The 25,352-nt window shown below is 37.4% G+C and overlaps 3 protein-coding genes and 1 non-coding gene across 6 annotated transcripts; 2 read left to right on the top strand and 2 right to left on the bottom strand.

Moving 5' to 3' along the window:
• Positions 1 to 223: 223 nt before the first annotated feature.
• LOC103716973 lies at positions 224 to 4,265 on the bottom strand. The gene is made up of 3 exons (XM_008805196.4): positions 3,924 to 4,265; positions 3,769 to 3,811; positions 224 to 534 (listed from the first exon to the last, which is right to left on the bottom strand). Exons 1-3 carry the CDS (start codon positions 4,042 to 4,044, stop codon positions 531 to 533), a joined length of 168 nt encoding a protein of 55 aa, XP_008803418.1. The 5' UTR covers positions 4,045 to 4,265; the 3' UTR covers positions 224 to 530.
• Positions 4,266 to 6,212: 1,947 nt separating this feature from the next.
• On the top strand, positions 6,213 to 12,412 carry LOC103716972 (zinc finger protein GIS2-like). 2 transcript variants are annotated; one of them, XM_008805195.4, is made up of 4 exons: positions 6,213 to 6,351; positions 6,777 to 6,946; positions 11,387 to 11,476; positions 11,681 to 12,412. In XM_008805195.4, the coding sequence occupies exons 2-4, from the start codon at positions 6,843 to 6,845 to the stop codon at positions 12,192 to 12,194; spliced, it is 708 nt and encodes a 235-aa protein (XP_008803417.1). In that variant the 5' UTR covers positions 6,213 to 6,351; positions 6,777 to 6,842; the 3' UTR covers positions 12,195 to 12,412. The 2 variants fall into 2 exon arrangements, with proteins under 2 accessions (XP_008803417.1, XP_008803416.1); XM_008805194.4 differs by having other exon boundaries at positions 6,711 to 6,946.
• A 1,800-nt stretch (positions 12,413 to 14,212) lies between these two features.
• On the bottom strand, positions 14,213 to 22,202 carry LOC103716971 (THO complex subunit 4A-like). Of its 2 annotated transcripts, none has more exons than XM_008805192.4 (5): positions 21,933 to 22,202; positions 21,604 to 21,750; positions 20,202 to 20,270; positions 19,938 to 20,122; positions 14,213 to 15,234 (listed from the first exon to the last, which is right to left on the bottom strand). In XM_008805192.4, the coding sequence occupies exons 1-5, from the start codon at positions 22,095 to 22,097 to the stop codon at positions 15,066 to 15,068; spliced, it is 735 nt and encodes a 244-aa protein (XP_008803414.1). In that variant the 5' UTR covers positions 22,098 to 22,202; the 3' UTR covers positions 14,213 to 15,065. The 2 variants fall into 2 exon arrangements, with proteins under 2 accessions (XP_008803414.1, XP_008803415.1); XM_008805193.4 differs by having other exon boundaries at positions 14,213 to 15,231.
• Positions 22,203 to 22,251: 49 nt separating this feature from the next.
• On the top strand, positions 22,252 to 22,325 carry TRNAV-AAC. Its single transcript has one exon. It is a non-coding gene; the product is annotated as a tRNA-Val (tRNA).
• The last annotated feature ends 3,027 nt before the right edge of the window (positions 22,326 to 25,352 follow it).

Below are 25,352 nucleotides of genomic sequence, written 5' to 3'. Positions count from 1 at the left end.
ACCCTCAAGCAAAAGAAACTAGGCACAATTACCCCTAGGATGGAATTAACATGCAATATTGACCTGAAAATAACTTGTTCTGGCAGGGTGACTATCTGACCATTTCTATTGCTATGTTTAGAAATTATCATCATCTGCATCGTCCAGCATAGAAAGGGAACTTCATGATGTTGAACAGAGATGCAAGGAGCTAAGAGATTCAAAACAGATATAAGCAAGAGCATTAGCATGCCAATAATAAGATAGGTAAATCTCCATTGATAAATGAGAGACCTAATCCCCTTTATTGCAAGACAACACATGCATGACTGTTCGAGTAAATAGTAGTCCTAAAACTCTGAACTTACAATAAAAGCCTTCAAGGAACTGTCCATATACCAGCCATCAGTCTTTTATTCTCGATTCAATAATACTAATAAGTTTTCGACACAAAGCATTGAGATCATGTTTAATTTTTATGCAAAACATTGAGGAAATTGGCCAGCCTCATCATGGACAGAAGCTCAAATCAGCCACCAAATCAGCCTTTTTCACCTACAAAAGATTACTGCTCTTAGTCTGCTTGTTCATAGAGGACAAGAGTACATATCATACATACATGTATCCAAAAGAAATCATTCGAACATTTGAACCACTGGTTCAAGTTGACAAAAACCAGGAATAATCAATAGCACGATGGCCAGGTATGAGGACTACCAGGCCAATTTTAATATGATTGTTAGAATGCCACCATCCTTCATTCATCAAGACAGCCTTCTCTCAGTCATGAAAATGATGAACCTCAGCATGCATACGAATACACAACTCAAGAAAACTAGATAAAACATCCTATACTAGTTGGGATGGAACCCGAGCAATTAAAAAAGTCAAAAGACGAGAAACCACACAAATTATGCATCGAGGGGTAAAAGGTAGTGAAAAAATAATTATCCACCCTTGTTCATGTTTTCAATCCCAATTGAGTTACCATAACTTATAATTAATATAACAAATACCATTTATCCACCCCGCAACATCAAAGTGGCAACTTGGCTTTCTTATCAGCAAGTTCAGCATACCCAAAAATACTTCAACTAAAACGCAGCCTAATAAATAAAAATGGCACTCTCACAAGTGACCACCCTCACATGATCGGCAAGTTTGCTAGGTGCAAAAACCTTTAACTTTGAATAACAGCAGTGGTGATCATTTTGTTATATGAAATTAATAGACATGAAATTTGAATTCAAAAATATTCTTGAATGTAAAATAATTTGTATCTCCTAATGAGAAGGCTGCTAATGTATGTATAGTCTACAAAAAGTGCTTCTGCATCTTGACAGATAAACAACAGTATGTACTGCATCTCCCTCCCATAAGTTGCATGGTATCAGAGAAAGTCTAATTACACATGGAAGTTTATTTGAAAGTTGAGCAGCAAGATAGACATCAATAATCCATTCAAAATCACCAAAGCACATCTTAGACATCTTTATGAACCAAAACTGTATCTTGAAATTGCTTATCATTACATCAACATCTTATAACTAACAATGGCAACCTAAATAGGCCTTCATTGGACATTACAAAAGAATATAATGAAACTGCAATTAAGAATCTTGTATAGCAGCCATCTATTTTATCTAGAAACTCCCATTTTCCACTCAGTCACACAACCTTGATTAAGTATAGGAAAAGGGCCATTAGTGGCTTAGTGCCGTTCGTTCTTTCCTTTGGAAGTTTGCTAAATCTTTCTTCATTAAGTATTGATAAATATCAGTTAAATAAAGTTAATAGATGATAGAATGATGTTCAATAGCTCATTTATGCATGCTTGGATCTTAGCAAAATAAGTAAGGTTTGGTCATTTGAACTCATATTCGCTCACAAATCACACCAACTATTTTTGCAGTATATAGGTGCATCTTGATCAGCCTCCAATTTGGTTTCGTAATTCTGCAACTTTGCAACACAAAAATTTCTTTCCTTCTTTATTAGGGTTTATTACTTTGTTTTCAGTAAATAAAATAACCTATCATAGACTCAATGTGACAGCCTCATTTGACAAATCTACTTCCAACCTTATAGTGGTTTCATAATAGGTACCTTATGGTGAGCTTCTCGACTCTCGAGAGCTTCTGGCACAATTGCATAGCCATCTAGTTATCTTAGAAGCCATGATAGTAGAGCCACACTGAGAAAATTCATATCCACTCAACTGAGCCATTCTTGCATAATCTGTCAACACCATAAGAACCGCTGTTAATTTCTTGCAATCTTCAGGTGACTCATCTAATAGCATGACCCTCCATTCGTGTCAACTGCAAATTTATTCAGCATCTCTTAATTGAACCATTTTGATTGTTACTCATAATTTGATTATAGGTGTGTTGTTTTTATGTTTTTGACTTGTTTTGAAACGAAACAGTTTGTACTAAAACGCTAAAAAGGTAACCAATGATCGGGTAGAAATGTGTTCCAAAACCAAAAAAATAAACCAAGGATGGAGAGAAATCCAAAACTCGAATACCTATCTTACTTCATCCAATCTCAGTTGCTAGTCTCTACCAGTCATTTTCTAAATTCATTTTTCCAAATTATCTTAAAGTCTTGCCCACAATTTAGAGATGCCAGACACCTAAAAAAACCTTAGATCTTGTAAACCTGTCTAGAATACACAGGGATTGCATAAGATGGATCTGACAAGAATAAATATTATCCCAAACAGAATTACATGACTCTCCACCCAATGGTTAGAACTTAAGAGGTCCCAATCATGTCTCCTTCGCCAGCCCAGTGTTGACGGAAGACCCAGATACTTACAGGCAAATCAATTTTGCAACTCCATTACATCTACTGCTATGAACAACTGATGCTCCATATGTTTCAATCAACAAATTCATATGATTTGTCAGCCACTGAGGCATTTGCCAAATGAAATTATATTAAAAAAAATCAAATGAGACTTGCCTTTGCGTTCTCTTGGATGTATTCCAGTAAACAATGGAGTTTTTTCATTGGCATACTAAACTAGGCTCTCAGGTATCAACTGTCAACAAATAAACAGGAACAGATGGAACGTTTTACGGCTCTCTGCATTACACCTTTACTCCCTCAAAAAAATAAAATCCCAGCAATCATTTTGTGGTTTGCTAGTTCTAAAACCTTCTAATCCACGTGCACGAAGCGCCCTTCTTTCTATTTCTAGATTCGCATTATTGTAATCATCCTCATAAATGCTAGATTGCATCCGGTAAGGTTAATTTACACTAAAAATAAACTGTATATTGGCAATTGAACAGCCTTGAAATAAGACATCTCAGATCTCCTTTGACTCTTTGCCAAAACATTTAGAAGTCTCAAATAATTCATTTGGCATAAATCAACTATAACACAACCCACCTTTGTGAAACTTTTCTTACAATTAAAAAGGAGAACAACATTAACAATAAAGTAAAAACTCCAAGCTAAACTCCAGGTAAGAGAGACCCCAACATCTCAATCATTATGGGGAGGCGAAACCAGAGAAGTTTTTAAGTTGGACATTCTGTACCACATATCTGGAACAATGAAGAGCAACCCCTTGTTTAAAAAAACAATAAAACAAAATAAAACATTTGTACCAGATCTAGCACCAAATCTTAGGTAATATAACTTATCCTAGCAGCCAAACATCAAGAACCAAAATATCATATGTAGATATAAAGCGATCAATGGCATCTAACAAATGATGTTAAAAAAAAAAGAGGGGAAAGAAAATAAAAACTAGGGTTTGAGATAATATCGAACCTGTTGTGCTCCTGAACGAAGCGAGAGTTCTTGGCGTCCTCCTCTGGCGTACGAAAAATAAAAATCGAAAAGAAAAAATAGTAAATGAGATAAAAATGAAGAAGATAAAAGAGAGGAGGAGATCGGGGGTTCAAGAGGGGGAGAAATTTAATCACCGGTGAGGCCGGCAGTCAACTTGACGATGACGGCGCCGGTGATGGCGAAGCCGACGAGGAAGGGCCAGTTCCGGTTAAACTCCCTCCTGAAGAACACCGGCCACGGATCGAACTTCCTCATCTCTCCCTCTTTCTCTCTCTTTCCCTGCCCCTTTGTGAGGAAATGAACGACGGCTCCAAGCCTTCGGAGACAACGCTCTTGTTGCGGTGAACCGTTTGTCCTGTGCCCAGAGCCGCCTAAAGTAGGGTATCTCTCGGCTTTCAGGAGTGATATGGACGGCCCTGATGTGATGATGGGCGTACGGTCACCATCAAATGGGTTTCTCTCTCGTTTGCCTCATTAGGTGCAGTTGACGGAGGAATATGAGCTTCGAAGCCTTAAATTGGACATGGGCCTTAAAAACTTAAATCTACTGGCTCGTCTATTTGGGCTGGGAGCATATTAGATGGGCTTCGGCGTAGGCCTCGAAATTCCAGCCACTGGCTGGGCTACGGCATAAACTCCAACTATTAACCTATGACACACACAAGTAACCTTGGTCACCTCACTATCACACAATATATTGATAAAGCCGGCCCGAGCCTTAGGCGACTGAGGCGGTCGCCTAAGGCCCCTGGAGGCTGACCAAAAGGAAGCAAAGGCCCATATAAACGGGATCAGGAGCTGGCTACGAATCTTTCCCCCTCCATCGGTGGAGAGTTTACTGGCCTGCAGAGGGGCAATTTGGAAGTTGGGGACAGTAGTTTTGTTTTTTTTTTTTTTTTGGGGGGGGGGGGGGGGGGGGAGGGAGGGAGGGAGAGGGAGAGAGAGAGAGAGGAGATTCTTTTAGTTTTCTCCTCTCGGTTTCTTCTCCCCTCTTGGGTGGTAGAGAGAGAAAAGGAGGGAGGGGGTTGAATGGCTGTTGTGCCGTGATGTTGCAGTTGCTGCTTGGGTACTCACTTGAAGGGGAGACGGTGGGATGTGGGATGAGACTTTTATCAATTTGATGGAGTGAATTTCCCATAATAACCCTACTTTCTGAGGTTTCTTTATGGACAAATTCTTTTCTTTACCTTGACCATGAAGTGCCATGAGATGACATTTTCCTATCCGGCTCTTGCTTGACATGGTAAACAATATTGCCAAGTATTATCTCAGTTATTTAATCAGTTTCATGGCCCTTCACTTAGAATAATTACTTTTATGTGCTTCCATTCAAGAATTATATTAAATTGAAAAGGCTTCTTGTCTATCTTTGTTAGATTCATGGTTGAAATAGTGTACTTGATAGCTATCTATTTTCATATATTTTTTTAAGTATTTTATATTTATTAAAAAAAATATTATTAAAAAAAATTATTATTAAAAAAATGCCTCATTCATTGGATTCGCCTTAGGCCCCAGAATGTATTGAGCCGCCCCTGTTAATATTGACAACCATGTTTTACAGTATGCAATGTAAGTATTGGTTCAGTAAGCAATTTGCGCGTAGAAGACATGGAAATCATGAGCATATAAGCTATCACAGCCAAGGGTGACTCTAGTTATAGATATCGAGATGGCATGAATAAATCAGGGAATCCCCTAGCTTGGTTTAAGTTCTAGACAGGCCAAGCCAATATTTCCACAGATAAAATAATTTAATAATGATTCGATATCCATCAAAAGTATTTGTTTGTTTGTATATATTAGTGCCATGCAAATATGACAATTGATGCATCAAGATGGCGTGCCAACTATGCTGACAAGAATATATCTGCATGGATATTAAAAACATTCGAACATGCTGCCTATAAAATACTAAATAGAGATTACTTAATCATGGGCAAAAGGCTAAGAATGGCATAATTATAAAATCAAAAATATTAAATTTCATTTTAGATCATTGCTCGATTCGCTGGTCCGATACGAAAGCCGGTGATTGGTCGAGCGACCCTGATTTGCACTATCGATTCTTTGATTACTGCACCAATTCTCGGCTGCCATATCAATCGGATGATTTTAGAAATTTATTCGTGTGCTGGCCATGATGCCAGCTAGACACATGCTTTAGAACTCGAGCCATACATCCCCGTGTCATGCCATTTAGGGCTATTAGGCTGGTAGTTCGGACAAGGGCTGTCAAGATGATTCCCTGGGCTTAGCAAGAGCCTGGTCATGACCCAATATCCAGACTTCATGATGGAGGCGGCCCACTCCACCAAGACTAGTATCCAACGGATGGGCCAAGCTGTTCTTCACTCGCTTCGTAACTCAAAGGGCGCCTACGGGGCTTTAGTTTCCGCCAAAAGATCGGTATCCGGATCACGTCCTCCTTTTTCGCTCCTAGGTTGTCCGTCTATTTAAGTTCTCCCTCACCCTTGTCCGTTGCTCGCGTGTATCGTCTTCCTCTCCGGAGCGCTGCGGCCCAAGGGAGGAGCCCTCGTTGCATGGGATCTCGAGGTCGAGGTATTGGCCCCAACTCAACCCTCCTTTACCTGCGATTCGTGGCATTTCTCTCGTACTTTGTGTGGCATTCGAGATTTCTTGGGATTGATAGATGGGAGCATGGAATTTTGGTTTCTTGATTTATTTATCTTTTTTTCGTTTAGGGCTAGGTTTTTGAGTCGTCTGAATCCTTTCTGCTCCCAGATTTAGGTACCAACGCTCAGATCTTTGACTGATTGTAATTATCCAAGATTTTTTTCTGTTTTCTTGGCGAAAAGAGACTGAATTCTTTTTGATAAATCGATTGGTTTGCTTTTCTTTATACTGCTTATATGCATGATAGGCTATACGATTTTGATTCTGTTTTAATTCTTTCCTAGAGTGGAGATTACGGCAGGCTAGGGTTTGGTTGGCATGGATCTGGACTCACTGGGTTTTGAAAACAGGGGGTGGAGTTGGAGTGGCAGGAGGGGTTGTTTAGTGGGCACGCAGGGTTTTGTGGGGTTATCACGATGAGTCCAGATGGCAGCAGAAACCCTCCTCGAGCACGTCTGTTCCGAACCAATCGCATGTCCTATCGTGACGCTCCTTACAGAAGCGAACGCCGCAGCTACTGGTGAGCTTGCCTTATTTAGGTTACTGGATTTGCTTTCAAGTGTTCCATTCTTGGAACTCTTCGTAGATGGAATCTTGTTCTTTTCAAAACATAACGAATTGAACTTGCATTTTGTAACTTAAGAGTCAATCTATCCATATTTTTTCATTTTAAATGTTGGGAATTGCGAAATCTCTTCTCTTCAAAGTTGTTACAGAAGTACTACTAGAGATGGATAGATTATTAATGGAAGGGCATGAGTTTAAAATTCCAGAATTGCTGTCATGGACCACTGGACTAGCCAATGCATCATCTTATGGGATTTGGAATTTAAAGCCCTTTAAAGGCTAATATTTCATGTTTTTTTAAAAAAAAACTCAATGCTGATACTGATAATGCTGTGAATTTTTTTATTAGAACGTTTGTCAGAATGTTGATTAACATTTGCTTTATTATTAAGTATAGCATAAAAAAACCAGCATAGGCATAACTTCTTATGCTTACTTGCAACAAACAAAGTTTGTATCAATTCCGATGTTATTTTTCTACTATTAGTTTGACCATAGCAAATATTTTGGTGCAATACTGTTTTCATATATGAAACAATGTCGTCATCTTTGTCGTCAATTTTGCTTTTAGTTTTACATTATTCTTATCAAAACCCTTAGCAGTACATGTATCGGTTGCATTATCATATCAGCATAATCCATATATATGTGCACATCCACACACACATGCGCACATAGGGAGAGAGAAAGAGAGAGATGCACAGATGGGTTTTATTATGAATTGACGAAGTCTTGGACAGGTTAGCACATTTGCTTGTTTTGATTTGTGAAGCTTGCCTTTGCATTATCAAAAATATTTGAGTGCCAAGCCATTTGTAGCACCACATAAATGCAAATCTATTGAAAAGATTGTTTTGAGTTGATGAAGATGGTTCTCCAGAAAAGCATAAGTTGACTCTTGCAACTCTTCTCATCTCGGTGGTGTGACTCTGTCAAGGTCTTCCCTAAGAGCCAAGTATGATGTTCCCTCCCATTTTTCCTTGAATTTTTGCCTATTTGGCTAAGTGATTGCCTCCGATCACTTTGACACCTTATTGTTAATTACTATAATAACAAAGGTGAAGCACTTCATGCTAAATCCAGAACCAGCTAGCTTGCGTCCTCTGTGTGAGGACATGTGAGAACAAATATAAAAGCAACGTTGCATGGACATAAACATGAGAATTAGTTTCAGATAGGTATCTAAGTGTTTGGCTTGGCAAGAGAAAAATGGAGATACCCAGGATACAATATAATCTTAATTAAATAATATATTTATACCATTTTATTTACAAGGCATTGTCTGTAAGGTTGTTTAACGTACATGTTTCTTTCCTACCTACTACTAATGTTAAAATGGAAGGTCTAACTCATTGTTAGCAGAGTCTAGCTCCCCAAAAGTCTCTAGAAACTGCAAAAAAGAATTTCATAAGTATTCAAATGTCTAACATGTACCCTACATGCTTTTCTTTTGGAGCTGGATGCGAATGTCTAGGTTAATCAGATAGAAGCACACATTCCCACCAATATTTCTTGACACGTAGAGCGTTTATCCATTTCAAGATATTGTGTAGTATGCCATCAGCCTTGATGCTTCCATTGCCTTCACAAGGATCGCCATTATGGCTAGGAGAGCCTGATCTCTGAAACATAATGCTATCAAAACCCACCAATCTGCCTAGCTAAAATTGGGATTGACAGTGACTGCTGGCAAAACAAACAAGGGCTTGCAAAGGCTTTGAAACATCATTCAAGGTAAATCTTGAAAGACAACCAAATAGAACTATCACCCATCCTACTATCATGGCATGGTTTAGTTGGTTGCAGAAGATGAGAGAGCCCAATCACTAATTGGATAGAGAAACCATTTATCTAGGTGATCTATCATATATTATTCAAGCACTGTAGTGAATGTTCTAGAAGAGAGAAATTAACAAGGAACTTCAAGTGCTAAGGACAGCATCATTAGATATATAATTCTGTTATCTGCCTCACAATTTACCACCGCATGCACTCTTTGAAAATCGCATCCATTATGATGTGTTGTACCAAACCCTACAAAGGCTCACAACCTTAAGAATCAATGGCTTAGAGACCCAATGATGCCCTAGAAATAAGGACTCAAAGCTAGCTGGTAAATTAATAGCCATATGTGCAATAGTTGTTGTACAAATGTCCTTGCAAGCATCTGCAGCATCCTCATGAGCTTGGCATTTGTTGAGTTGATGATCATGAGAGTTTTAAGGACTGTAGCATAGTTAGGTGTTGATAGGGAGAAAGGGAAAAGGTGGGTAAATTATGGGGAAGAGATTTTGTATATTTTTCTTGCGTTATCTTTAGTGAGAGGATTCAACGGTCTTTCTTTTTTCCATTTTTTCATTATTACAGAACCTTCTTAAAATGAACATGCCTTATTGTCCTACTTTATCTTTCGTCACAAACATTGTACATAGAAATGCTTAACTCATTTTCTTTCTATGCTTCAAATCATCCCATCGGAGATGGAATTTCTTGCATGTTGTAGACCCAAGTAACCGATTTTGGGGGCTGCCTCCGCGGCACCCTGCCTAATGCTGGGTGACCTGCCTAGACAACTTAGATTTTGGGGCAAGCACACAGGCTGCCTACTATGCCTAGTGCAAGTCTTTGGCCGAATGCTTGGCCCTAGGCAGGTCAGAATTTGTTGATCAGGTGCATCTCTAGGTACCATAGCCATTGGTTGGCTTTATGCATCCTCATTCACCAACTATTACCATTGGGTTATGTGTATCTCCAAGTTTACATATTAAAATGGAGAAGAAGAAATGGAGGGGGTTGATAACACCCAAATCCAGTGACCAGTGACGACACCGAACAGAAGCATCTCTTGATGACAACATCAGTAACGTTGATAGTCAATAGTTTCGGGAAGGCAAAGTTCTTTTGAATCTGTCCCCACCACCCAGCACCCACCACCTCCCACCCCCACCCCCACCCCACATTAAATCTTGTCCTCATTCCCTCCACTTCTTCTTCTTCTTCTTTTGTTTTTGTTCTCTCCACCTTCGCCCTCTTCCCCCTCCTCCTTCCCCCATCATTGATGATTATTGTCACCATGGTGATGGCGTTTGCTGCATCAGGTCCCAGTGGCAGCAAACATGTTGGATATCAGGCAAAGAAGCTCATCTACAATAGGGAACTGATATTGTGTGGATATCTTTCTTACCTAACACAAGGACAAGAATGAGAAGAAAAAGAAGGGAGATGGAAGGGGAGGGAGGAATTCAAAATCATAATCTGCTTATGGATTTACAACATTAGGTCTAATGTTATGCTTATTTTTAATTTGGCTAGTTTTTCACAGGCTCGATTGGATTTGTTACATGCATAGTTGTGAAAGTCTGATTCTAAATTCCATTGCCACCTCAGTTTTAATGAGGAGTTTGTAATATACTTCAAAGGGGCATAGGTTTGAAATCCATTAGTCAATTTTCACTTTTTTGTATATGTTCAAAAAAAAAAAGAAGGTGGAAGCGTCAATTTACCAGAAGAGTCTGCCTTGAGAGAGTTATCAGGCCCTACATAGTCAAGCATGGTAATATAACTAGCCTTTTTTCTTTTGTTCTTTTTTGCCTTCTCACATTTTGTTTGTTTGTAGATGGCTAGAATTTAGTCTAAAAGGTGCTGGTTTGGATTGCCTTAAGGCTCAAGTCTAGTCTCTGGAGGAATTGCTTATGTACCATGAATATTTGTTTTCTCTATTTTTTTCCCCCATAATATTGCAACTTTGTCATTTTGGTGGTACAAGTGCATGGAGGCCTTGCTTGAGAGCTAAGTTCAACACTTTTATCTTGATTGGGAAAATGGGCGAGATTTCTCTTTTATCCCTAAATTCTAGTTATATGTTCTGCACTTGTTCTTCTGTTCAGCTAATTATTTATAGGAGGACGTAGAGTATATACATTAAATTGGCACCATTTGTGGAAAGAAGCTCAAATTATACAGTATTTTTTGACAAAAATTAACTCTGCAAGAAATAGAGGACTTTTCATTGGACTAGAAATTTTATGAGTAAATTTAGAAAGAGAATCCACTTTGTTTAATGAATAGTAAGATATATTTGGGTTCTTTTCATCTATAAGCAATTTGATTTTGCCATATTTAAAAAAAAATCATAAGTTTGCACCGTTCAACTAATTTATAATAACCTTTAGTTATTGCAGTTGCCTTTATATTTTTCCCTGATAAGATGGTAATGGATTATGCATCTATGGTAAGTTACATGACTTGGAGAGATGGTACATTTCTTAGTGGCATGGAACATGTCAAGCTGTTATTAGCAATGATATTTTACCAACTTATTTGCACTATGCTTTCTTGTACACATTTTTAAAGTTGTTGTTTCTACGTTCTTAATTTGTTTGTTTTCTTCCAGGGATTCTCTCTGCAAGAACTGTAAGCGTCCTGGACACTACGCTAGAGGCTGTCCAAATGTAGCTGTCTGCAACAATTGTGCACTCCCAGGGTAAGTTATTGTATTTGGTTTCAAAAATAAATATGATATTCGACATTTTAATGGATTAAATCATCGAAAACTAAAACAGGTGCGGAAAGTGAGGAGCCTTCTTTTGAGCTGTTGGCTTATACAGTAATACAGTATAGCAACTGTCAGTTATTTGATTATTTCCAACCTGACCATAAATATTTGCTCTCAACTCTTTGCCGACAGGCACATTGCAGCAGAGTGCACTGCAGTGACCCTGTGCTGGAATTGCAAGGAGTCTGGACATGTTGCCAGTGAGTGCAAAAATGAAGCTGTCTGCCACACGTGTAACAAAACAGGCCACCTGGCTTGTGATTGCCCCGGCTCAGGACTAGCCACCTTTGACACCAGGCTTTGCAACAACTGCTACAAGCCAGGTCATATTGCCGCAGACTGTACCAATGACAAGGCTTGCAACAACTGCCACAAGACTGGTCACCTGGCTCGTGAATGCCCTAACCAACCAGTATGCAATCTCTGCAATGTTTCAGGCCATGTGGCACGTGACTGTCCCAAGGCAAGCCTGGCATTGGAGATCCAAGGAGGGCCTGTCCGCGGCATGTGCGACCAGCCAGGTCGCATCAGCTATGGCTGGGTTGGTATTGTTATCTGCAGCAACTGTGGTGGGCGTGGCCATCTGTCTTATGAGTGCCCCTCAGGCAGGATTTTTGGTCGTGTTCTCCAAAGATACTCATGGTAAACTTGGTTTCAACATTGGATATCTTGTACTGCAGGTGAGTTTGGGCTATTGCGGCTATGCTAGTCGATGCTTTTTCCCAAATTGTGGGTTCACTTTCTAATGGAAGTGTTTGCTCTGGTGGGCACTTATGGAGGCCAGAATTGAAGATTGAAACCTATGTTCTTTGACTTCAGCTGATATACATTCTTCCATGACATTTTTGTGCATTTCTTCTCTTTCATCTCGTGCTCCTGCGGTCTGCATGGTTTTAGTTGCTGTGAAGCTAGAAACCAGCAAATGAGTGCTAAATGATTGCTGCATTTCATTGTTAACACACCACCAAATGGTTAGAATGAGTGCTAAATTGTTCGTGCATTGCATTGTTACACGCTACATTGTTGGCGCTAAATTGTTGCTGCATTGCATTGTTAACCCACCACCAAGCGGTGGCAGTTTCTGGGGTTTCTTTTTTATCCATCCCAAAGTCCTATGGATTAGAGCTTGCTGCTGTATGTGCTTTATTGGTAGTCATGTATGCCTAACCTGTATGGTGCCTTTTTCAGTTCCAGTTACCTTCCAGGTCCTGGAAGATGATTTGTGCAGAATATGTCATGGTAGCCCCACAATTATACTTGATGTTATACTTGCATCAAAAATATTTTGTTATTTACATCAAAAATATATATATATACTTGGATGTTGTACAGGTATCAAGGCTCATGCTTGCTTCAAAACTTGTTACAGTAACTATTTTTTAGCATTGTCCAACAAAATTAGGCCCCCTTTTGTCTCCAGTTCACCTCCATTTTTCCGCCACGGAGGCTAATTTCAACTTCTCTCTGACTTGAGGATAAATCCCAAACCTAGATACGATGGACAATCTGTATGTCTTTTGGGTGTTTGTCGACGTATATTCGGTTAATCGACTGTGATGATAACATAAAGACTGCCAAATTATTTGAAATTTATATAACAGCCTAACCGGCTAAGACGTAAGACCACTGGGCTCATCATTGTTATCTTTTGTGTAGAAAACCAAAGACTAGAGGGAAAATAAAAATCACCGGCCGGTTAATTGGCTATACTGTATATCATATGCACTTCAGTAGAAGCCCGGTTAGCACTTGGACGTGCCTTTATACTTCATTTTTTTCTCTTACTTTTTTCACTTTTTTTTTAAGTAATCTGCCACCTCTAAAACCATGGACCTCTCCCAAGCCCTTTGGATAAGAAATTATAGCCTGCATCACGCCAATCGTGCGCCTTAAATCCTGTAGGCTCCACTCGCACGGAATATTTTCTCCATTAGGATATACATAACAACCCACTGAACCGCAAGTTGTTGGCCTCGTTGGATCGCCAGTTTTGAGTTACCATGGCCAAAATCATTGAGGGGCAATGTCATAACATGCACAAGCTGCACTTCAAGGAGAGCAGTTGGATTTTATGGTCCCTTCCGCCCCAAGTTATTATTTTCCTGGTTTTCATTTTGTTCCCAGAAAAGCATAAGCAGAAGCAAGGGAAACTATGCCTGGATTCATCCATCAAATAACCTGCAGAACCCTGACAATCTCTCCTGCTCAAATATCCTGTCACGGGAAGATGCAATGGCATGACAATGCAATGATACTACAAAAACATCAAGTTCTGTAGAAAAGCAATGCTTTTTCCATTTCTCAAATGCATTTCCACAACCATGCCTGGATATTGCAGGAAACTTAAGAAATCATAATACTTCCTGAACGTGGTTGAACAACAATTAGATACTCCAACCTGTACCTGTGCATGACATGGGCACCGAATTCAGCTTAGGCAAACTGCCAGCTGCTGCAACCATAAATAAACTATCATCCAAGTTTGAGTAAACTAGAAATCATCAACACCATTTGATTGTTGCCCCAGATAGCATTAACATTGTAAAAAATGTGTGATGAAAACTGTTTCTAAGCTTTTGGCTTTTAAGTAGTGAAAAACCACAGCATTATGGTAGTTGGCTTTCCAGGGCAAATCACCTTAAAAATCAAAATCATCCATATGAATTGATTAACCTCATAAATTATGCAATAAAAAAGGATGTAATCCGGCATGCAACTCCAACATCAGGGTGCACCGGTCCTCAACATACTACAAAGGGATTAAAATGCTATAATTCAGAAGTGTCAGCTTTCAGACTTAAAACACCAAACTCAAGATACATCATCAATATGTTAAAAAAGAGAACATAAAGATATTATGGCCTGCAAAGTAAAAGAAGAAACTACAGATTCACATGTATCAGATTACTCCTGATAATGACTTTGAAGAGTGATCACCTCCACCAAATGACTTCTCGGCTGCATTCTGCAAGGGTTGGATCTAAAGAAAGCAAGACCAACTAAATTACATGATTGCGTAAGGGGCAATCACCCGTTGTCCCTTAAACAGATGTATCATGTTGAAACTAAAAGGAGCCAATAACAGTAAAACCCAAGGCCCACAAACCAGTAATAAGACCAAGGAGTCGTGATCCACTTCCTAATGTCACACAACTATAGAAATAAACTACTTTTGAGCAAGTGGATGCAGCACACCAAGATGAGAGCTTTCAGTTGACTTGCATTGCCTGTGCGTGGTACTTCTCCAAGTCAGCTTCAAGATCTGCGGCAGAAATCTGACTAAACTACACGATTGTGTAAGAGGCAATCACTAGTCCATTTAACAGATGTATCATGTTGAAATCCAAACGAGTCAACCACAGCTAAATCCCGAGTCCCACATACCAGTAATAATACTAAAGAGTCGTGATCCCCCCACTCCATAAGTACCTATAGTCACACATTTATAGAAATATGCAAATTTTGAGCAGAATTAACCAAGTGGAGGAAAACACACAAAGCACCATGGCACAAGCTTTCAGTTGATTTGCATTGCCTCTGTGTGGTACTTCTCCAAGTCAGCATCAAGATCTGAAGTAGTAACCTGACTACCACGGCCTCTACCTCGTCCACGGCCCCTTGCCCGTCTGCGGCCACCACCACCACCTCGTGGCCATCCTGTAGAGCTGCCACTCCCAGGTCCACTGCTGCATTACAATGCCAGTTCAGTTGACCAATTTGTTTGCTACAATAGTGGATTTTCAGAAGAAAGATATACAACAAGCTAAATAAACATAATGAAATAGTAGAGTGGAACAAGAACACAAATGAAGGAAAAGAGAAAACTGGAATCCTGAGAAAAGCAATACACACAGATACATATCTGTTCTGAAGAAGGATTTGACTTGTATTGAGAAAATAATAAAGAACCTTCTTCAGGCATAAAACAAAGTAATTCAGTAATCGATCAGCATGTCTTCAAAAGACTGCCAGTCCTCGAATTAAAGGTGATTACATTGACAGAAGCCAGACAGGCTATTAAAACTAAAAAGTTTGGCAATTTTCAAACCTTTCATCATGACAGCTAACAGGAGTAATCCAAGCAAATAAAGCATAGGCACCACTCCGCTGCTATATCATGACAGAAGTTGATGAATATTCCAGTTTGTAATTGCTTAAATTTGCTGAAAAACATTAGTCTTGACTACTAGATCTTGCTTCACAAATAAATCTCATGAAAATGAAAAGCAAGCCTAATCCCAACTAATGGCAGTAAGAAATATAATGAAGAAGTTTGGTGGGGGAAAAAAATCAGGTTTCTTGTGTCCTTCAGACTCCAAGAAGAGGAAAAGAAACCTCGAGTAAGGCTTAGAAAATGCACTTCTCTGCATCTGTCAATTGATGGAATATAACTAATGAAGAGTTATCTATTCCTCCCCATTTACAAGCTGGTTTAATTAGCCAACCTCCTAGTTTCAGGACAGAAGAAGAATGAGAGAGAGAGAGGGTGGAGAAGAAGAAGAATAGGGGAGAAAAGAGAAGAGGGAGAGAAAGAAGACAACTCAATAATCTATCTTCTCAATAATGCAAATTGTGTTCTCAATTACCAAAGGAATGGATTTATATAGCCATCCCAAAACCTTAATAAGATAAATCCTAGAGTCCACATAAAAATGAAATTCTAGAGTTCACATAAAATTCTAGAATCCACATAAAAATAAAATTCCCTAATTTCTATATTTGTGCCTTACATAATTGTGCATAAATTCCTTCTTAATGGATGGTCCTCCATCAAGTTGATAGCTGAGCTATGCGCCTAAAGCTAGGAGTGGCAATTTACTCTGCTGCATTGGGTACCTGACCGACCCAACCCTAATGGGGCAAGTTTTACCCAATCCAGAGTAGATCAAGGGTGAGTGTGGGAAATGGTAAAACCCGCCTCAAATCCAATCCAGATATATATAACTCTTCACAAATACCCTTCCAACCCTTTGTCTAGTCACTCAACTCATAAGAAAGATCGAACATGTAAAAGGTTGCATGCCATGATGCTTAGTTTTTCAATTTTTTAGTTGATTGTTTTTCTTAGTTTAAGAGACATCTGACTTCCTAAAGAATAATATCTTTATTTATTATATTTCTATTATTATTGAAAATTTGGTTTGTTATGGTCTCTGTCTTTGACTCTTATTTTGTTGAATATTATGTGAAGTACTACCATTTATATTTATATTCTTTTTTATTTGTTTGATTTGTTTAAAAAAAAAGATTTTTGTAGCATTATTTGACCTATATCCATCCAACCCACACAGTCTAAATCTATCCACCCTACCCCAAGGAAAGTACGAGGCAGGTATAGGTGATGGCCTACCCAACCCATACCTGACCCATTGCCATCCCTACTTGAAGCTACATGCATCTTAGTCTAGAAGAATCAATAGTAGGCCTTAACTTTTAGTGATGGAAAACAAAATATATTCAAAAAAAAAGATTAGTTAATCAAATGTTTACCTTTTATAAAGTCATAGAAAGAAGCCATTACATAAAACAAGTATGTCTCAAAAGGTACACAATGCAAACAATTCGTCGTTCTTCAAACATTAGCACTCCTTTCAAAAAAGGAATACATAATTCATAAAGTCAAGAGCTTCCATTTCAGATCACAAAATGATGGAATTTTTTTTTAAAAAAAGTGTGTATTTTCTTGTATTTTTCGGACTTGTATTCATGTAATTCTTAGAATTGGTTTTAGGCCCCGTTTGGAAGAGCTGTTGGCAGTAGAGCTTTTGTAAATAGAGCTCTGGAAAGTAGAGCTTTCTGAAGTAGAGCTTTTATAAAAAGTTGTTTGCTATTTGGTAATTATATTTTTAAAGTGTTGTGGCACTTTAACATGTGTTTGGTAAACAAACTAAGAAAGTACTTTTGCTATGACAAAATGACCATAAAGGACATTGCATAGTAGTATACAATAGAGCATAATAAAATATAATATGTATTAATACAAAAATATATGATATAGTATAATATTACTATAATGTAATATAATATTATTATAATATAGTAATATAATATTGTATACTATAGCATAATAATTTAATATAATATTAAATTATTTAACATAACATATCAATGTATTATGATATAATGTAATATAATATTATAATTATAGTATAATACAATAACAAAGGTATAAAATATTATAATTATTAGCGTAAATTAGTTTTTCGTAATATAACATAATATTAAATTATTTAACATAAACATATTAATGTATTATGATATAATATCATATAATATTATATTTATAGTATAGTACAATAATAAAGATATAAAATATTATAATTATTAGTGTAAATTAATTTTTCATCCTCTTGCAGATTTTCATATTATAAAGGAACATTTTGTGTAATTGTTATATTTTATCACGGATATTTTGGTCAAAAAAACAACTTTCCGACGGGGCCTAAAAGTACTTTTCTGAAAAGCTCTAAAATGGAGCTTCTCCCAAAAAGCTATTTTTAACTTTCTGAAGCTAAAACAACTTTCCAAATTTTTTATCAAACATCCCTATTTTATCTAAAAGAGCTTTTGGAAGGCCAAAAAGCATCTAAAAAGTGTTTTTTAGCCCTCTAAAAGATCTCCCAAACAGGGCCTTAGAGTCCTGGACTAGGTGGGATTTCTATAAAAGGGTCCTACTTTACATATCTGTTGGGTTGGCTAAATGATAAGGTAAAAGTTTTTGATTATTACTTTCTTGCTTGTTAAGAGGCCCGGTTTACTTGCAAGTCATGTAAGATCATCAAAAGGACCTTATGGCTAGCCACTAGAAGCACGGCACATGATTTATTTTGAATGAAGAAAGGATCTCTTTAGGCTAGGTTCGACCCTTCTATCCCCTCCTCCTTATGTCCCTCTCTTCTCTTGATCTCTACTCTTTTCTATTATCTCCACAGTTTTTCTATTTACTCTTACTTGCAGTCTTTTAAGTCTTATTTGCCTTTTATTTTTATTTTAATCTGAATTTTTCTTTTTGCGAACAATTGTCAATCAACCTATCACTATTAGAAATTTGTTCTTAGGACCCATATCTCTTGCCAACACCTAGAACAAGAACACTTTTGGCCCTCTTGAAATTTACAATTACCCAAAAAAAGATGTTTTCTCTAACAGGACAACCCAGAGATTTCTTGACTTGAAACGTCATTAAATCCCTTTCCCAAGTCCACCAACACATTGTAGGTCATCGCCAATTGGTCCTACATCACAAAATATCATAAACTTACAAGCCATAAATAGCTGACCTCCCATCAATCTTGATCATTTGGCAAAGATGCGATTAGTAAATTATTACCTGTCATCAGCCTTACAAATTTATAGGATATTAACTCTATGAATACAAATCCCTTCAGTTTGATTTTTTTTTAGTGCTCCCCTCCAATTCAACTCAATTAAATTCCTACATCAACCAAAGCCTCCAGTAAGTTTATCTCAATTAAGTGTACCTGACAATATACTAACTTACAAGTCTCCAGCAAAACCAATCTTACAGTGGTTTTATTAAAGTTCACTTTAAGGTTATGCGCAACAATTTGGTGGTTACGTACAACTCCAAAAGAATTCAGAGTCTTCAACTGCAATGCTACATTTTTTTCATCAAAAACATCTTCAGCTCTTTACTTCCTTGAACGTTGATATACGATAACAAAAAACAATAATGACAGGAAACATTTATGTGAAGCAGACCCTTATTTTCATTTGCATTCCCTCTAATTTAATATATTTTTGTTGACTAATAGTCAACGAATCCCCAAACAGTGTGATTCATATTCCCATGTCAGCACTGATACTGTTTCTCATTTTACTGGTGGCGCTTTAAAGTGACTGTTCAGATAATCATGACCACTTCTTTAAGCATCATGACCACTTCATGTCTATACTCTATAAAATATAATATAAAAATACTCTATAAAATAAAAATAAAAAAGTACTATAATATTAAAAAAAGTAAAAAGTCGAGTGATGAACAAATCAAGTAATTAAATATTAATTAATTACTATAAAATAATTACTTGACTTGTTATTTTAGTATTAATTAATTATCCTTACTTTCGTTTCCCTCTTTGAATTACAAATTTGCATGCTATCACTTCGGCAGAACCAGATGTATGACAAAAAAGCCACATAATACATGACAATCGCACTAGAACAATTTTTTTAAACAGAATTATCAGGAATTTATTACAACAAAGGGTATACATGCATGCATGCACATAGTAAGAATATCATGTTGAAAAAGTCTTTCGGAGAATATGAAAGCAACTCACCAAATAAGTAGAGTTCAGAAGCAACAGTCTCAATATAAAAACTATAGAAAATAGCATATCTCAGCTGAAGAGCTATAAGTAGCAACCTTTTGGAGGCGCCATTAATACTTCCGAAAGCCCTGGTTGAAATCTGCGGCCCAGTAGCAGGTGTCTCAATATTTGTTCCTACAATCTCAATTTTCATTGGCTTCCCATCAAGTTGCACATTGTTGTATCGCTTGACAGCAGCTAGAGCATCCACCCGCCTTGAAAAAACAACTTCAGCCGTTCCCTAAAAGAAGAGATTACGGACTAAGGCAAGATATAAAAGCATTAGAGCATCCAAGCTAGGCGCAAGTTCAATGATATACCTTTGATCTTCCACTCCTATCATAATGGATCGAGTAACGTTTGAGATCGCCAACCTCCGAAAAGAGTTCCTGCAAGAAAGAAAGGACGGAAGGAAGGAAAGAAAGGAACATGAGATATGAGAAGATGGATATCTATGCAGCACATTTTATTCTATTAGAGAAAAAGCAAAAACAAGGATTTTGCTTAGAAACCAGCTGCATGCAGACTTCACTAAGAAAAATAAAGGGAATAGCATGCATTGGCATGCTATGCTTTTCGTAAACACATTAACAAGTTGGACTGGGATGGACTGAATTATCAAACTTCCTTAAACTCATGAAAGTAATAACATGATAGATAAAGAGCACAATAATGTGTGGTTGTGGTTTGCGAGTGTGATTTAATGGTGTTGTGTGGCATCCAACGGCCTCTATCTTTTGTCTTCCTTTTCAATCGAACTCCTTTTCCATCAACCAATGACTTGGACACACAATCCATAATTACTGCTTCTATTCTTCACATTCCACTAGTATGCATTGTGATGGGCTAATTGCATCATGTAAGTATCTACCTTTCTTCTTAAATGTTGCTACAGTGTCCAGAACGTGAAGGGCACTATACCAACTGGCTGATTTCTCAGAGTTTCCAACAAGAGAGTATAGAATGTTACTGAACCAAATTGCCCATATTCATTCTTCCCCTTCAAATTCTTCTGAACATCTTGTGAGGAATGATTGGACTCACAGGGACACGTAGTATGCTGGATCTGCAAGTTTTTTTATCAGCTGATGGTGAAGTGCCTGGCATTGTGAGGAATACTAGATCTATGTTCTCGTGCATGAAAGAACACCTACATGCGCCACAGGTCATACACCTCCTTACCCTTTGTTTTGGTCGGAAACCAACAACCCGCATTCCTCAAGCAGAGGATTTTCGAATTCCCAAGCTCCAAACTATCCTATGTAAAGTCTATACTTCACTCTACAATAAGCAGCACAAAGTAGCATAATGAAAGGCAAACTACAATAAGCAGTACAAAGTACATGCAAAACAAGGAGTTTGGAATCCAAATCTAAAAGTAAAACTACAGATTCCAGTATACACAAAAACAACGGGATGGGGATGAAATATAGAGAGCAAAAACAAGACTTCATGGTTGATACACACGCAGCAAACAAACAACCACCGGCCATTTATAAATGATGCCATCTAGCAGAGATGTTTAAACAGCTTTTTGAAAACTACAAATGAGAACCATGCTATTTAATCAAAGGTAAGTCATATTAACCTCGGAAAACTAAAATTTGAAAAGAAAAAATAGAATATTTGGTCAGAATCGGCAAAGCACCACTAATCTAGGTAATGAAATCAAAGAGAAATCATTAGAACTAGAACTAGAACTAGAAAAATATCGGTGATTACTTTGATGTCCTCGTTGGAGACAGCGTAATCCAAGTTGGAGATGTAGAGCTTGGTGCCGGTCTCGATAGCAGAAACCCTCGCCGCCGGAGCCGAATGACCCCCCGTCTGATTCGCATACATATCGTGCTGCCACGCCGCGTCGGGCGCCTAGATCGAATCGTTTCCATGAACGATAAACAAGACGGAAATCAGAAACCCTATACTAGCTTCCAGAGGGGCGCCATCGGATAGCCCAACTGCGCCCGAGGAGATCGAGATCGAGATGGAGATGGAGATCAAGATGGAGTCCTTTGGGGGATTGGGATCGGTGGGGAAAACCCTAGGCGTACCTTTGTCGTCGAATAGGGCGCCAAGCGGTTCCCGGACCGGTCCGAGAATCGGCGGGCGGGGCCGCCGGACCCTCTCCCCCGCCCCCGGCCGCCACCGCTGCCGGCGGTCGACTTCTTGTTTTTCTTGATGAGGTCATCGAGGGACATATCCAAAGAGCTCGTCATCGTCGTCGATCGGCTTTGGAAGAGATAACTAGGGTTTTAGGAAACAGGTAGTTTTGGGGGATGGCGGGGCTCCGTAGGGTTGGGGGCTTTGCGGGGGACTTGGGGGGGGGGGACAGATCTGAATAGTTTGATAGGGAAGACTCATTTCCGTTCAGGTGTCGTGGTGTAGTTGGTTATCACGTCAGTCTAACACACTGAAGGTCTCCGGTTCGAGTCCGGGCGACGCCATACTACTTTTAAGCCTTTTTCATTTGCATTTTTAGTATTTATATGGTTTATCATTTCTTTTCCCAAGCAAGAGCAAAAAATATTATGTTATATTTTAACCGCATACTTTTATCTTTTAATCAAATATTTTTATTGAATATCTTTTAGCCTAGCCATGCTATAATCAATATATCTTTAAGCCTTTAAGCCTAGCCTAGCCACGTTCATATATGTTGTCACTTGAAGGATGTCCATGTATAATCAAAAATTGTGTCAAAAACCATGGAATTAAAAAAGTATGCGCACTTTTTACATGAAAAGAGAAACTTCTCTCCTTCTCCTCTTTGCTCCCCCCTCTCCCCTCTCTCCTCTTCTCTTTTATGAAAGAAATAACACTTAGCAAAAAATCATATTACCATTCTATATAACATTCTGCTATAATAAAACGAAAGAGTCTTTGCCATGGTTAGTATTTAAAAAAAATAAAAAAAATGGGAGTGCGTCTACTGGGCCATTGTTTGGAGTAATTGTACAAGCCTTGGATTGATAAATAATAACACATGTTCCGATCACCCAAGACCTCAAATTGCCCAAATCATAATCAGGTACTGAATGAGGGGCATGTTTATTTAACTAATGAACCATTAAATTGTTGTGTTTAAACAAGCATGTAAAATTCAACATTCTATCAAGAGGCGAATAAACAACATTTTGATTTCTGTAGGAGTTTTTGGTATATATATTTAGCAGCTATCTTTGTCTAATTAGCGCTCTTCTTCTTTTTTTTAGACAAAGACATAAAATTTGGTTATTAGTAAATACGACATTCCCTCCCGTCATTCGTAATATACAAGAAAAGAAAGAAGAAATAAGAAATATCGATTCTCTTCATGAATATTTCTTATCTATTAAATGGATAGGAGAGAAAGAAATGTCTCGCCTCTCTAAAATGTTCACTAAAATTTAAAAAAATCAGAAAAAGACAACAACACTACTATATTATCCAAAACCATCTCATTCCAATTGTGATTTTGAAATTTAAAACCCCCCACTTATTAAGGACTTTTCAAATAGATATAAGGAAAAAAAGTAGCATTCGTTAAAAAGAAAAGATTTAACATTTCTTAACTAGTAAGAATTTTTTCTACTCATTCATGATTTTAGGAGTTAGATTTTGAAATAAAAAATCGCCTGCTTATCAAGAATTTTCCAAATAAATATAAGTGAAAAAATGGGCATTGGTTAAGAAAAAAAGATTTACCATTTCTTAATTAATTATGATTCTTCTCAATCAAAATCAATTAAAAAAAACCTCTCCTCCATTCTTCTCCACTGATCTCGAGATAGTGAGATAGAGACATGCTTTGATGCTATCTCAAGAGATATTGGCAAGAAGAAGAGGGTAAAGATTCTCGATCAAATCAACGCAAATATGAGTATATTAAATTGAGATCCATTTTATTTCTCTTTATCTACTAGGAATTTTTTTTGATGGTTTCTTTTTATGTATTTTCTTGCCCATCAGATCGGCCAATTTGTAAAATTGAATGCAATGCAAGTTCGCGGAAAGAGCGATGGCTTTCTCAAGATATAATTATTGATTTATTTCACAATCTTCTTAGTCAATTTTTTTTCCAATGTTTTAAAACATGAATTTTGGAGAATGGGATTTGCTAGATAAAATCAAATGTTGAACTTTAGTTTTTTTGCTTGATTCTATTTAAAAACTTTTCTTTTATGGTTTTTATTTTGGGGACCGGCATTTGCTCATATTAATTTCTAAGATTTGATCCTCCTCTATATTCCTCAAAACAACGATCGTTTTGTTTGGGGTTGGGTGTTTTGCTTATATTTATTTTCAATATTTGACTTTTTGTTTTTTTGCACAAAAAAGAAAAATGATAATTTTGGTTTTGAAAGGCTGTTGGTTGGGTATTTATAGTGAATAAGGATTACAAAGCAACAAGTACAGGAACCTCACCTGTATCTCATCTACTTGTCCTCTCCTCAACTAGTGCCATCTAGTATTTATATATAATGCAACTACTTGTTTACATAATTTGCTTTGCAAGAAATATTATTTCTTTTTCAATAGTCATGATTTAAAAATTTAATATATATATATATCTTTATGTTCTATTTTCTTTAATATTTATTTATATTTATTTTGTTTTAAATCTTCTGGACTGTGGGGGGTACTTTGCTTGTAAATTAGTTAGTCAGGTAATAGCATATCAGGGGTCAAAGCCTAGCTTCTCTAAATTGTATGCTGTTTTCATAGCAGGAAACTAAAGCGAATGGTGGACATCAAAGAAACGCTTTGTATTCATATTTTCCTTCTTGCACTATCTCTTTTCCCATGATCATTCAATACCACAATAATCAATTTAATGGCCCTATTGGCTCTGTTGCCGTACATAGTAAATATTTCTGTGTTGATCTGCTGTTCTTGATTGAGAAGGTCTCAAATAAAAAATACTTAGAACCCATTTGGTTTATAATTTTTTTTCTCACTAAAATATTTTTTATAAAGAATTAAAAATATGATATTTAAAAAAATGGTTTTGATATGCTTGTTTCATCATTAAAAAAATAGCATATTTCAAAATAATTTATATTTAGTTAAGCATCTAGTAAAAACTGTATGAAATATATATTATACCAAAAATCTTACTTACGGATTTTTACGACATAAAGATATTTTTGAAAAAAAAATTCTGATTTTTAATAGGTGAAAAAGTAATTTTGTCATACCTACATGATTTTTTTTATAAAATATAAAAATTTTATTTTTATAGAAATACTATTTTTTAAACTCTAATTAAACTTTTTTTTTTCAGGAGGGAATGCCCCTGTACTTCTCGATATCATCATTTCGGAAGGCGAAGTTTGAATAATGGATTAATTGTTTAATTAATATTCCAGCGGGACGATGGGAACTAAGATTAAATGAAAATAAGTACAGATACTACTCCATCTTCCCCGTCCCAGCTAAGATCACGTGCATTTGCACACCCGTCTGCCCGTGGACGCCTGCGAATACTCCGG

The sequence above is a fragment of the Phoenix dactylifera genome, chromosome 3 (assembly GCF_009389715.1).
Source record: "Phoenix dactylifera cultivar Barhee BC4 chromosome 3, palm_55x_up_171113_PBpolish2nd_filt_p, whole genome shotgun sequence".
Lineage (NCBI taxonomy): Eukaryota > Viridiplantae > Streptophyta > Magnoliopsida > Arecales > Arecaceae > Phoenix > Phoenix dactylifera.
This window is presented reverse-complemented; position numbering and strand designations above follow the sequence as displayed.